Source organism: Ciconia boyciana, chromosome 1 (assembly GCF_034638445.1).
Source record: "Ciconia boyciana chromosome 1, ASM3463844v1, whole genome shotgun sequence".
Lineage (NCBI taxonomy): Eukaryota > Metazoa > Chordata > Aves > Ciconiiformes > Ciconiidae > Ciconia > Ciconia boyciana.
The window spans coordinates 193,992,325-194,004,949 of NC_132934.1; the positions used below are offsets into that span (position 1 = coordinate 193,992,325).

The window sequence follows — 12,625 nt, forward strand, 5'->3', positions numbered from 1 at the left end:
ACATTTAAAAGCAAGAAGACATTTACGAAATATTTGTGCTAGCAATGTAAAAATGGACATGGCATTTGAGTTGAGCTGGAAAGCTTCTTAGATCTTTAGCCTATTTTGATCTTCTGTAGCCAGCATTTTGAAAGCAGGGCAGGTTTCCTTCATTAAATTTGATCAATTGGGATGAAAATTGTTACTGTTGCTTTCATTTCCTATGTTTTTCTTAAAGTTATCTTTAAATGACTCTTCTTTTTTTCTTAGACTTATCTAAGATTTGAATTTTTTGCATGAATCGTCTGCATAGTGCTTTCAATTCTATTTTCAGTCTTTCCTAGTTGGGACCATAGGAAAGAGTTAATTTTATATTTTTCCATATTTGATCTACTATTGATAAAGGCATTAACTCTTAGATGTATGCACGAGTTCCCATCTCTACTTTGTTGTGCAATTTGTTGCTTCCTTTCAGTCCACTTGAACAAAAGGCAGCTTACTTCTCACTGAATAGGTGGGGAGCTGATTGATTGCAGATCTGTTTTTAGAGAATTTGAGGTTAGCAACTCCATTCACATACCACTTGTTCTCTTTTGGGTACAACTACAGGTAGTTGTCATGTCAGCAGCAGTACTGGTATCATAACTGTACCATAACAGGAGAGCTTTTATCTAGCCAATAATACTGTATTTGCAAGAATGGGCTTTGATGTGCATTGCATAAACCACCATGAAATCCAACTATCTACACTTGGGTGGCCAGCCTCTAAGTCATTTTCAGTGTTTTCAGTGGTCTCAAAGAGATCAGATCTAATGTGGCAGTTCCCATGCATGCTGCAATCAAAACTCCAACCTCCGGCTCCAGTGTAGACACATATTAAAATTAACATTGCTCTTTACTCAGGAAAACAATACTACTTGATTTATGTTTTATTTCATACATATTTCCATCTTTTTTTTATTAAGGTTAACTTCTTTTAAACAGAAAAGATTTAACTATGGACAGCTTACAGTTTACAAGCTATTTCAAAACACCCAAATAAGAGATTAGAAGATAACAACAGTTCTGGTGGTTACACAGTTGATAATTGTTTTTAAGAAAATTATTTAAAAGAGATAATAATAGCTACAGACTTAAATCAATTCATGGTAGTTTATCATTGATTTTAGTGGGAAATAACTGTAATTTAAGTAGTATATGGAGAATCAAGGGAGTTAAATAACTTGTAGAGTCAGACTCTTGAGTACACAGTCTGTAGATAATTTGCAGATCCAAATGATATGTTAGGAATTTTGTGAGTAGCTAAGAGTAAAACATTTGGAAAACATTTTGTTTCTCCTGTATTACTATGATCTGATAGAAGTTCATTAAGATTTATGTATCATTTTAATCCTAAAAAATAATTACAAGCTTGAGGAATTTACATTTTTATAATTCAACTCTTATAGGTGAAATTCTTCAAGTAAAGAGGTTAAAGAACAGAAAAGTCCCAAAGTCACACCAACAGGATTTTCTACAGTAGGTAGTACAAAGTCAGATTATCTTTTTCATTAAAGATTTATCTTACAAATTCACTGTCTTTATGTGTGCACATATGTACATAACAAATGAATACTGGCATTTCATTTGTCTTTTATTCTTTAAACAAAAATCCACATTTCAAAGTAAAAACTGTCTGCTCCTTTTTCTTGCTATCCTCCATTCATTCCATTTATCAGTTTCCATGGTATTAACAGTCTTAATTTTAAGACTTAACATAAGGTATTTGGGAACTGATAGTAACAGATACACTATTCCTATCAAGAGCTTTCAGGGCTTGTTCTTTATTACACAGAATGCTTTTAAATATAAGGATCCCTACACAATGCTTGATAGTCTGTCACTGATATTATGAGGATTTTCACAGTTTTGAAAAAATACTTATGAGAGAACCCCAAACTTTTCTTATAATATCTGTCTAGGGAATGCAAGAGCTCCATCTGATTTTCTCTTCAAAACAGAGGTTCTTACCATAGAATAGAGACTCAAAGTGTTCTTTCTGTGTGTCAGAACCCACTGGTCTGAGTAACCGTTATTTTTAAACTTTTTTTAAAAAGGGAAAGTAACTGTTTTGGAAACCACAGATTGTTTAAATAAATTAAAATGTCCATTCACTGGAGTTTTTCTGCAAGTATTGTCTCCCTGAAGAACAAAGCGGGCAGGTTGATCTGGGTTCTTTCATCAGATGACATGTACTTTGAGTTTACTTGAGTGTATCTCTGAAAGTCTTTCTTCTGATCATTTGATACACACTACACAGTACCGGGCAGAGAAATATTTGCAATTTTTGTTTGGTTCTTCTTCCATAGTTTCAGGAAGTCTGCTTGACTTTTAAATCCTAGAAGATAAATACTGGTGTACATACTGGACATATAGTGAGCTAGTAAAATCTTGAAGGTAGTAAATTCTTTCACATGATAACATCCTTAAAAGCAATCTTTGATTATGTGCCACAGTCTCTGAACAATGCCAGTGAGAAAATGAATTCTGTGCTTTAAAAGTTCAAACTGATCCTATATTTTGCTGTGTGTACAGAGTACAAATTCTATCAAAGAGTAGACTTCTGCCTTGGCCTTCTCATTTTCAGAATGCTATGGCTTTCACAAAAACACTAATTTTTCAGAATTTTTCAGAGGGACACCTAGACAAGAAAGGATCTCCAAGAAGAAAGTAGATACTACTTCTTTTCTTAATAATCTCTGGTCTGGAAATCAAGTTGCAGTTTTTCTCCTATTATCCCTAAACTATTCCTTTTCTTGTGTTAGGTTCATTATGGAGACTATTTATGCCAGCATTCCTGTGTGGGAAGACAGTGTACTAAAGTGCTGTAAGACTACGCTCTGAGAAAGGTACAGCAAGAGTAAAGAATGCTTCAATGTGTATTTCATAGTAAAATATAAATATTTCTAATCTTAAGACATACTAACAGAAAGTCTAAAGCAGAATTCTAAGAGTATCAGTTAAGCTCTCCACAAGAGCTAAGGAAAATGAAGGAGAGATTCTCTTAGCTAACTTTTTTAAACTAAAGCATCCACAATTGCAATACATATTTTCTATACAGACATGAAAGACTTCACAATCCTTATACATGTTACGGCATTTTCAAAGCAAATAGGCTTGGAGAATGGAAACCTTTCATATAATTAAAGAAATATACTTCAAACATCTCTCAAATCTCATACTATTAATTTATCCAGCAGCAACGAACAGCAATTACATCAGACACATACATGGCTACAGCACTTGAAACTTACCTGGGTTGTGGTAGTTGTCTGGATCTTCCGTATCTCCTTTCCTGCTTCCTTACCATCATCAGATCTTTCTGTATCTGATATTATACTTCCTGCATCAACACTAGGTACATTTTTGCTACCAGAAGACTCTGTCTCGAGAGTTGTGGCAGTCATTTCAGCATATTCTAATCCTTTAGATGATGAAGCCAACTCCCTCTCAGAAATGCTACTCATTCCATCTGAAGTTGTGTGAATCTTGAACTCCTTGTCCTCTATTATACTTGAAGCACACGTTATATCTACGCTACCCGTCATATGTGCAAGCAATCCCAAATCATCATTTACACCAAGATGCATCTGTGTCTCTTGCACATTTGGAATAGAAATGTGATTGCTTGAAAGTTCAGGTAGAAGTTTCTCCTCTTGACTAGGTATTTTATCAAAGAGAAATGAGGTACTGTTAGTAGAAGGTTCATCTTTCTCATCAGCCAGAGTTATTAATGGACCATTATCTTTTTCCTCATTCTTCTTAATAATACCCACACTTCCATTAACATTGTTTTGCAGCTTCTCAACAGCAGCACTATATACATTATCTAGAAGAGATTCGACTTCTACAAGTGCACCATTTTCTCCAGTTACCAGTGTCTCTGGTGATAAATCCATATCATCAAGTTTTACTTCAGTAGCTTCTACCTTTTCAGCTTTTATATCAACTAAAAGGTCATGAACTTCCACATGCACTCCTCCTCCTGGTCTCTCAGCACTTCCAAGCACTTCATCTGACACCTTTGTAGCCATAAGCAAGTCCCTTGTATCTGTACTGACAGGGTAATCCGTTTCACTTTCTGGACTTTGGCTTTGTGAAAGGTCTTCTATCTCTCGAATTTCCATTCCACCTTTTGCTCCTGTTGTCTGAGAGGAAAGACCTGAGATAGTGCTCACGTTCCCCTTCTTCCCCTTTTTTATGTTTTCTTCCTCTTGCCTTTGATACTCTTCATACATTTTTGCTAGATACTCCTTGTGAGCCTCATATGTGACCTTAAGAAGAAAAGAACAGATTATTGGGATGAATTGATGATACATGAACTTGGACAAAAACTAACAAGAATCTCAACAACATATTACATACAGTTTACAGATTGTTTCACAGCAAAGGACCTACGACGGTGACAAAAAATTGCCACCGTGACATGTATGGAGAGAGCCACCAGATGGCACTAAATCACTTTACATCTTATCTTAACTAGCTTGCTAGTCCCTTTGGAGGAGTTACCAGTATTAAAAAAACATCCACGAGCCATTTCTTACCTTGGAATGAGCTATAGAAAGAGTATCCACCCACACTCTCCAGCCTCCCCATTCATATTTTATTGCATGATACAAGAGAATGCGGAAAATGTTGTAAACCATCTCTGTGATCTTCTGCTCTTCAGAGTTCTTAGGGTTAATGTATCCCAGAGAAAACATCCAGTCCTGCCACACTGAACACTGAAGTAAACATCTAAAGTGAAATAATTAGGTCAAAATATATCCAAACAAAGCTTCTTTATTTTAACATTATGATGGTTAAAATAGGAGGAAAATAATATGGTACATCTCCTCTGAATATCAATCCAATGGTAGGAAGAAACTTAAAAATACTTCAGGATGAATAAAAATTTAAAGTGTATTCTAAATAGAAGAACCCAATATTAGCTGCTGACCTAAGAAAAGTTACCACAGATATATTCAATTTATTTTTTATATATTCCATTTAATATACAGTACAAAACTCTACACAGAGTACAACAGATTGCTATTACCCACAAGTCAAAGACTAGAAAATACTATTTGTAGTGACGTACCTTCTGTTTTCACGGCTATTACTAAAGAGTTTTATCATATCAGATAAGAACAAACGTCGAACTTCCATCAGCTCTGCACTTGGCGTGGAGTTTTTTAACAGCGTTGCCACCACCTTAAGAATCACTTTGAAAAAATAAATTAGTTACGTAACACATTTTAACAACATTAAAAAAAAAAGTTGCTGACAACAACTAATGTAAGTAGTAACTGCAACCCATATGTATTTGAGATACCCTAATGAATTGTTCTCAATTCCTGAACCATATTCTTTCAAAAAAACCCACAACCTCTAGGCAATACATTTATCATACAAACATAATATATTGTCCTTACTTGGATTCTGAATTTTCACTGTAGAATCTGGCTCTGGATGTGGTTTATGAACAACTTGAGTGCATACTTGTTCTGTCAAAATCTAAAATAGAATATTAAGTTTCTTTTACCATTTTTAATTAAATGTTACAGCATTTCTTTGTTAATTTTAAAATTTGTTAAGAGCATTTACCATGGCCTCACTGTAACTTCATATAAAACATTTTGGTAAAATATTTTTATTCTTGAAGAATGGAAACAAGCAATTCCTCTATGCAAGGATCAAGATTTTCACGGATGTACAGTGGCTGGTTAACTAACTTTTTTGTTAGCTGACTAAATATACAATAATGGTGTTTTAAAGATATTTAATTCATATTCCTCATAGTGTTATACATACACAGATCAAAAATCCTTTAATGAGCACTGTACATCAAAAGTTATTCTCATACATTCCATCCATAACCAAACCCAATATTTCTTAAAAGTGGGTTTGGTTTTCTCCAGCTAGGAAAGAGGAACAGTCACAGACGGCATTCCATGGGAATAATCCTGGGGCTTCACATAATGAGCAAGACAGACCATTCTCCTGTTTCATTAATTGTACCTGACAAACTAATTAATCTGTATTGAGGCAACACCACACACCTTTCACACTGGGATACCTGTCACACGTTCTATGTATGCAACTTTATTTTTAAGAACAAGCTAAAAATTTAATGATATTAACATGGAATTCTCAGTAAGTATATTCAAGCAAATGTATTTCAAAACAGAATAATTTCACTAGTAATTCTTATTTAAAGCAGAACTTTAGCTCATTCATTAATCAATAATCAAACTAATGTCAGTTGTAAACACAATATCTTTGAATGGGTCTTTACATATTGGTATTTAAAATAGAATGCAAATATGTCTTTGCTTTTTATGTGAGAACATGGAAAATATCTGCATCAGTTCCTTGGCAAATCTTTTGTACTTCCAGCACTGAACTCCTTTTTCTCCTCCTTTGGCTATTTTTTCAAATGTAAATGTCTGTGGATGCTGGACTCCATGAGGACTTTAATTTTGTCACTGAGTTACATATTTTCTGAGAATATCAGTCACAGAAGCTCTCAGAAATCTAGATGCAGCAACATCTAGACTGTGAGACCCAAATGGTCAAACCACACAGGGTAAGCTTAGATCCATGCACTAAAAAAGAACATCTGAGTAAGTCATTGGCAAACAGATGACATTTAGGTTTTTACAATCATAGGAGAACCTTTTCTACATCATTCAGAATCAGAACCCTAAATATCAAGCACTTCTTTAGTCTTCCGTGTCTTTTCTGGAATCAGTCCTCAGTATCTAGCCATTACACCTATTTGTGACTGAAAAAAAAAAAAAAGTACAATTAAAAAAAATCTTTCTACTGCATAAGATCCTCAGAAACTGGAAAAGGTTCAATTCTAAGTGACCATTTTAAAAATAATTGAAGACTGGACATGATCTTTATGCATTTGCAGGCATGAGGACATCGGTTTCGATCAACTTGATGTTGACAATATTTTGCTTTAACAAAATTGCTCATCATCAAAACTGAAGTTTCTACAAGAGCCTGGTAGAACAGTTGAATGCTTTGAGGTCATATTCGCCTCAAGCAGTATCTGTTACATAAACGTGGCTGTGTTCAGTTATCATTTTGGCATACTATCAGCATTACTAGTTAAAAAAGAAAAACAGCACTTTCCAAAATTTTGTAAACTTGAAAGGAATGGCACAAAAAAGAAAAAGAAAAAAAAGGCATCTCTGGCTCCAGCACTTTCCATTGCAATGGAGGAGTAAAAGCAATTGCAGGTCTGCAGTAACTTTTTTTTTTTTTTTGGTGTAAAATGATGAACATCTTAAATAGCAGGATCTTTTCCATCACCCTTTGTAATGATATAAGTGGAAAGTTTTATAGAAACTATGTAAAAATTATGACATTGTTAATAAAAATATCCAAAGAATGGCAAAATACATTCTGAACCAAGAAATCTTTTCTTAAAATTTCTGTCTAAAATTTTCTCAAAAGTCTTGAGAATCAGGATATTGTAAAGCACAGAGTCGCAATATATTTAAGTCATAGTTTTTACAATAGAGATGACAATCTCTATGCTTAATAATTTGTACCTCATAAAGCGTGTTATATGTTGTAACAGTCACCGTATTTGTATGCAGCATTAACCTCTCTCCAAGAAGCGTGAAAAGACTGTGAGTATGCATGATTTCAACCTTTCGCCTGGAAGAGAAAATAACAATATTAGGAAATGCCAAGCATGGTGAACATTTTAAGTAAATGCAAAAAAACCAAAAGACAAATATATTGATGTTGTACTAAAAAGTTCTAAAACTTGTTATTCTGTAAATATTATGAATTAAACATAATTTATGATCTTTCCCAATATGAATGCAATTGTAGTAATACACAAAGGTTCTCAGAACACAATGCTGTATTTGGGATGGGCTTTTGTATAAAACAAATGACACACCATTCCCACCTTCCATGATTTTCACAGTGGAAAAAGACAAAGGAATCCCTTTCTATCTTACTCAGGCTGAGAGGGTTCAAGATGTTCACAGGCTGGCTAAAATATGATCACTGCAGAACATATCTTTCGTCACTCTCTCAAGGACTCAGGACAATCCAGCCTCAGATATTCCAATATACATACTAATACATACAGATTTATCAGAACTGCGATTCTCTTTATATAGCATTCTCTCATGCAGCCAAAATAATTAAAACCTGGAATAACATACATTACAATGCAAAGGAAATAAAATCCTGAAGTTATGAAATTCCATGTGATTGAAATGAATTTTATAGCTAGGATCAAAAACTACTCAAATCTTAAAAAGCAGAGAAGAAAGCAGCTCACATCAGTGAATTCCATCTGTCCCCAAACAGTACTCTCTTAAAATTGGATATAACTTCATAAATAAACAGACTACTTCCCATAAATTGCATTGTTAAATTTATCTACTACTGTAATGAATATGAAATTAAAAACATTATTCAAAATAATCTATATTAAAGCAGCAGAAAAATATGAAATAAGATAAAATACAGTAAAGTTTCTGTAAAATTTTACGCATTCAAAAGTTAAGAAACTCCCTTTTCATGATTACTGATGCTAATAACACAGGTTTAAATTACAAAGATTCATTCTAGAACTTTTGAAATGAATAAGTTATATTATAATTTTCAAATAACCACAAAAGAGAGTGGCAACAACTTATAACAGTGTGTACTCTTCTGTGCACAGAAGAGAGTTCATGAGTTACTTATGAGAAAAACTACAGGTATTCAATCTTGTGAGCTATGATGTAGCACATGGAAGTGAAAATTCATTGGAAGGTTTAAATGTGCAGATAAAAACCAAAAGTAAATAATGGACTATGATTTCAGTGGTGGCATATGAAGAATCAAAGATGGCAGAGAAGGAAAATAAGAGAATTTGCCAACTGTTAAGGTTAGACAAAGTAGTCTATCATCACAAATCACAAAGAAAAATCAACTCTTCAGGTTCTCATCTAACACATTACTGGTCACCTCTCCTAAAAATCCATTACCTCCACTCTATAGCTTAATCTGTGATGAATATATATGAACTACAGCAATGGTAACTGGTTTTGTACCTACACATTTGTTATTAATATAGTATTGGTTCAGATTTCATAAATCACATTATAACACCTCTTTATGCAATTCTGCTTTAGTGTATTAAAATACAATGCCTGTTTCCTGTACTGTGAAACAGAAATTTAAGTGCTTTATAATTTTATGTAGTTTATAATTTTATAATTGCTTAGAATTTCCTGTAGTTGACTGCAATTTTATAAAATAATGCGTATGCACACAGATGTATGTGCACAAATAGGCACAGCTCACAAGCGCTAGATGTAAGATATGAAAAGAGGGGGCATTTTTACTTGCTGAAATCTACATAGAACATGAACATTTACAGATGTTCAGAGATCTGAAAATTTAAAAAAACTTTGAAAGTTACACAGAATATTCAAGTGGATTTCAATGACTCCAATTACATGAAAAAGAAAGTTATTTAATTTTGTGCTAAGTATATATTTTCACTCAACAATGGAAACTACACTGATACATCCATAATTACAAGTAGATGCTAAGGACCGGGTAATGTAATTTCAGCTTCTGAAAAATCTCACTTTTCTTTTTCTGTAATGTTCCACTAACAGAGTTTGCTACTTGATTTACTGGATAAGCGATAAATATTTTAAACAAATGCACTTATTTGAACACAACCAGGCTTCTGCACAAGTCAAACCTTCATCTGGTGTATCTTACTTAATCCAGCTCCTATCAATGTGAATGATTTTTAGTAAGTAATGTTTGAAAAGCCCTTGGAGATTCTTGAGTAGACTATCAATTTGCTTTATTAATTCCCAGAACGCTATTTGGCTTGCTGGATCCCAAAAGAAAAATCCCATTCGGGAGCATATTCTCAGCTAACTGTCTCTCAATTATACAGTCATACTTTATTGATCTTACTGAGAAAAGCATGTCTAGCAATACCGCACTCTGGCTGGACTCCTAGCTCCTTTCCCTTCTAAGGAGGTTTTATACCATGAAGTCTCTTGTGAAGCACATGGTTAATTTTTATACTGCACAGTCTCCCACTGGAATATTGTTGTGGGTTAACCCCAGCAGACAGTTAAGCACCACACGTAGAAGGGAAAAAGTGAGCAGCAGTAGATTACACAGCACTGTATGCTTTTTAATTCTTTCTTAACACCAAAATATGGAAGATGAGACTAAGTACGTCTATTTTGTGACACCAGTTCTTTTTAAATGTGAATATTTCTTGCTGCCACGTTTTATATGTGAATATTTCTTGCATAGAGGTATGTCCTTACCTCCTTTTTTAATGATAATTTACTTAGTCTGTTTGCTTTTCCTTCCAAAACTTTCCCATGTGAATAACATATTCTTCTATTTCATTTTCCCCATCATTTTAAAGCTATTTTTAAAAGTACTGCCCTGAAACTTTTATTGCAATGACACTGACAATTCCAGCAACAATTTTTTGATGACACTCATATGTTTCTTATTATCCTTAGCTGAACATACAATACACATTTATAAACTGTATTTTTGGAAAATGGTTTTCAATCATTTTAAGACTTGAATTTCAGCATATCATATATTTGGCAGACAATAACTCTATGTTTTCAAACGTCATAGTAGTAAGAAGTTAACTGGAAAATTAATTTTATCCCAATGTATAAAGGGGCAAATTATTAATCAGAAAGCCTAACAATGTTACTTTAAGTAATTTCTAAAGACTGTCAAAGAATACACAGTAATCATGACAAAAAGACAAGAAGAATTATGAACTTAAATACACTACTATAACAATTTTAAAACTACACTTACTTATGACCCAAGTGTTTAAGAAAATATCCAAGGACCTTCAAAGCTTGCACCCATATACTCTCACTTTTGGAAGCCAATAATTTATAAATTACTCTAAAAAAGAAAAACAAATTCAACAAGTTTTTTCAGTTTATTACTAAGCATCACATATATGGATTGTATTTCAGTGAACAGGGATATTTGTTAATAATTAAAACTATAAAAATAGCAATTTACACAAAATGGAAGGATATACTGAAAGCACCAAGCACACCGTAAGAGTTTGATTATGAATTCTTTAGCTTAGAGACATGGTGTCTTTTGGTTCAGTTCAATGTTTTATTACAGAAAGTGAAAACCTCCTCTCATACTTCTACCTTGGAACAATCAAATAAAAGACAGCCTGAGCAGCTGTAGCTTAAGACAAGAGAAGCAGATTGGGGCACATAAGGTCACATCCTGGAGTTTCTTGGAGTACCTGGATGCTACTGAAAATCTCCTTTCATTCTTAAAAACCCTACTCAATATCCTTTCTACACAGGATAGGGTACCTGCATTTAATCACAGGATGTTTATAATGAAATCTCATTTGTCAAAAGTAAAATATGGCAATATGTTACACAAAATCCCATATATACCTATGAAGCCGCATCCTTATTGCATCAAAATTTGAAGTAGAAAAAAAAAATACACCCCATGTTTTTAAATCCTGGATAAAAAAGGCCTCAAAATTTAACTAATTTAATTTATTACTTATTTAATGAATATGATTGGTTTAAGCACAAATTCTACAGTCTTTCAGAAAGGAAACCAGTCGTGATTTGAAGACACCAAGAGACAGAAAACATTACCCTTCCCCTGGACTGTTTGACAAATTTTTGAATTTATATTTTAGTTTCCCATTTGAAATAGCTGAGCTTCAGCTTTCAGCCATTCTTTTTAGTCTTTCTCCACTAAAGAGTGCTTTAGCAGACAATGTATTCCTCTTTTGAAAGGACTTATGCCATTATCAAATGACCTCTGAGGCTTTTGTCCTCTGATAACCTAAGTAGATGAACCCCTAATTCTATGTAAGGCACTTTTTTTTAACAATTAAATGTTGCAATTCTGTGCATTCTCTCCACTTTTTCAACACAGATGTTTAAATACAGAGACTGCACCATCAAATTAATATTGGTACCACAAATGTTAAATAAAGATGTCTTAAATTCTCCAGATCAGTTTTAGCCTTCTTCGAAAGGTGTCAGGAATAGAATTCTGTCTGAATACAGACAACTACAGGCAGAAAACAAAGTCCTAACTATAAGTACAATGAGTCTTCCCTTCAACTAGCATGGTCATTCAAACAGTTTTAAATACAAGTATTTATACGTCTTAGTATTTTGGCAAAATGAAGCTTGAATTTATCAGGTAGTAGGGTTTTTTTCCCTCCCTGTTTTACAACCCCCTTGCATTTTCCAAAGTAGTTTCAGAACAGCACAAAATAAAATTCTACAGTAAATATTAAATTATTAACATGAATATTATTAATCGCTGAAAAAAATTGCATTACCAAATTAGGCATAAGAAAACAACAAAAACAGCGCTTCTCTGGGAATTATCAGTTATTAATTTTACTGTCAAACAGATAAACATATGAATTCCACAGATAGCTTTTTTAATCTTTTCAGAGAGAATTTGAGAGGTTAGGGCACGATTTCTCTTGTTTTCCTCTTCTTCCCTCCAGATTATGTTAAACATCTGAAGACAGAATATTCAAAAGTATTCTGAGATAGATACTTGGCTTTTTGATGCGTCTTGT

General features: G+C 33.5%; 1 protein-coding gene across 4 annotated transcripts in view; it reads right to left on the bottom strand.

Annotated features, from left to right (window-relative positions):
• NBEA (neurobeachin) overlaps positions 1-12,625 on the bottom strand; it is a 522,877-nt gene that overhangs the window by 342,497 nt on the left and 167,755 nt on the right. For all 4 annotated transcript variants that reach the window (XM_072854755.1, XM_072854781.1, XM_072854766.1 and 1 more), the window contains exons 17-22: positions 10,846-10,938; positions 7,566-7,674; positions 5,433-5,514; positions 5,099-5,222; positions 4,563-4,755; positions 3,273-4,292 (exon numbers count right to left, since the gene is read on the bottom strand). In XM_072854755.1, the coding sequence (XP_072710856.1) occupies positions 3,273-4,292; positions 4,563-4,755; positions 5,099-5,222; positions 5,433-5,514; positions 7,566-7,674; positions 10,846-10,938 (1,621 nt within the window). The remainder of the gene's footprint in view (positions 1-3,272; positions 4,293-4,562; positions 4,756-5,098; positions 5,223-5,432; positions 5,515-7,565; positions 7,675-10,845; positions 10,939-12,625) is intronic.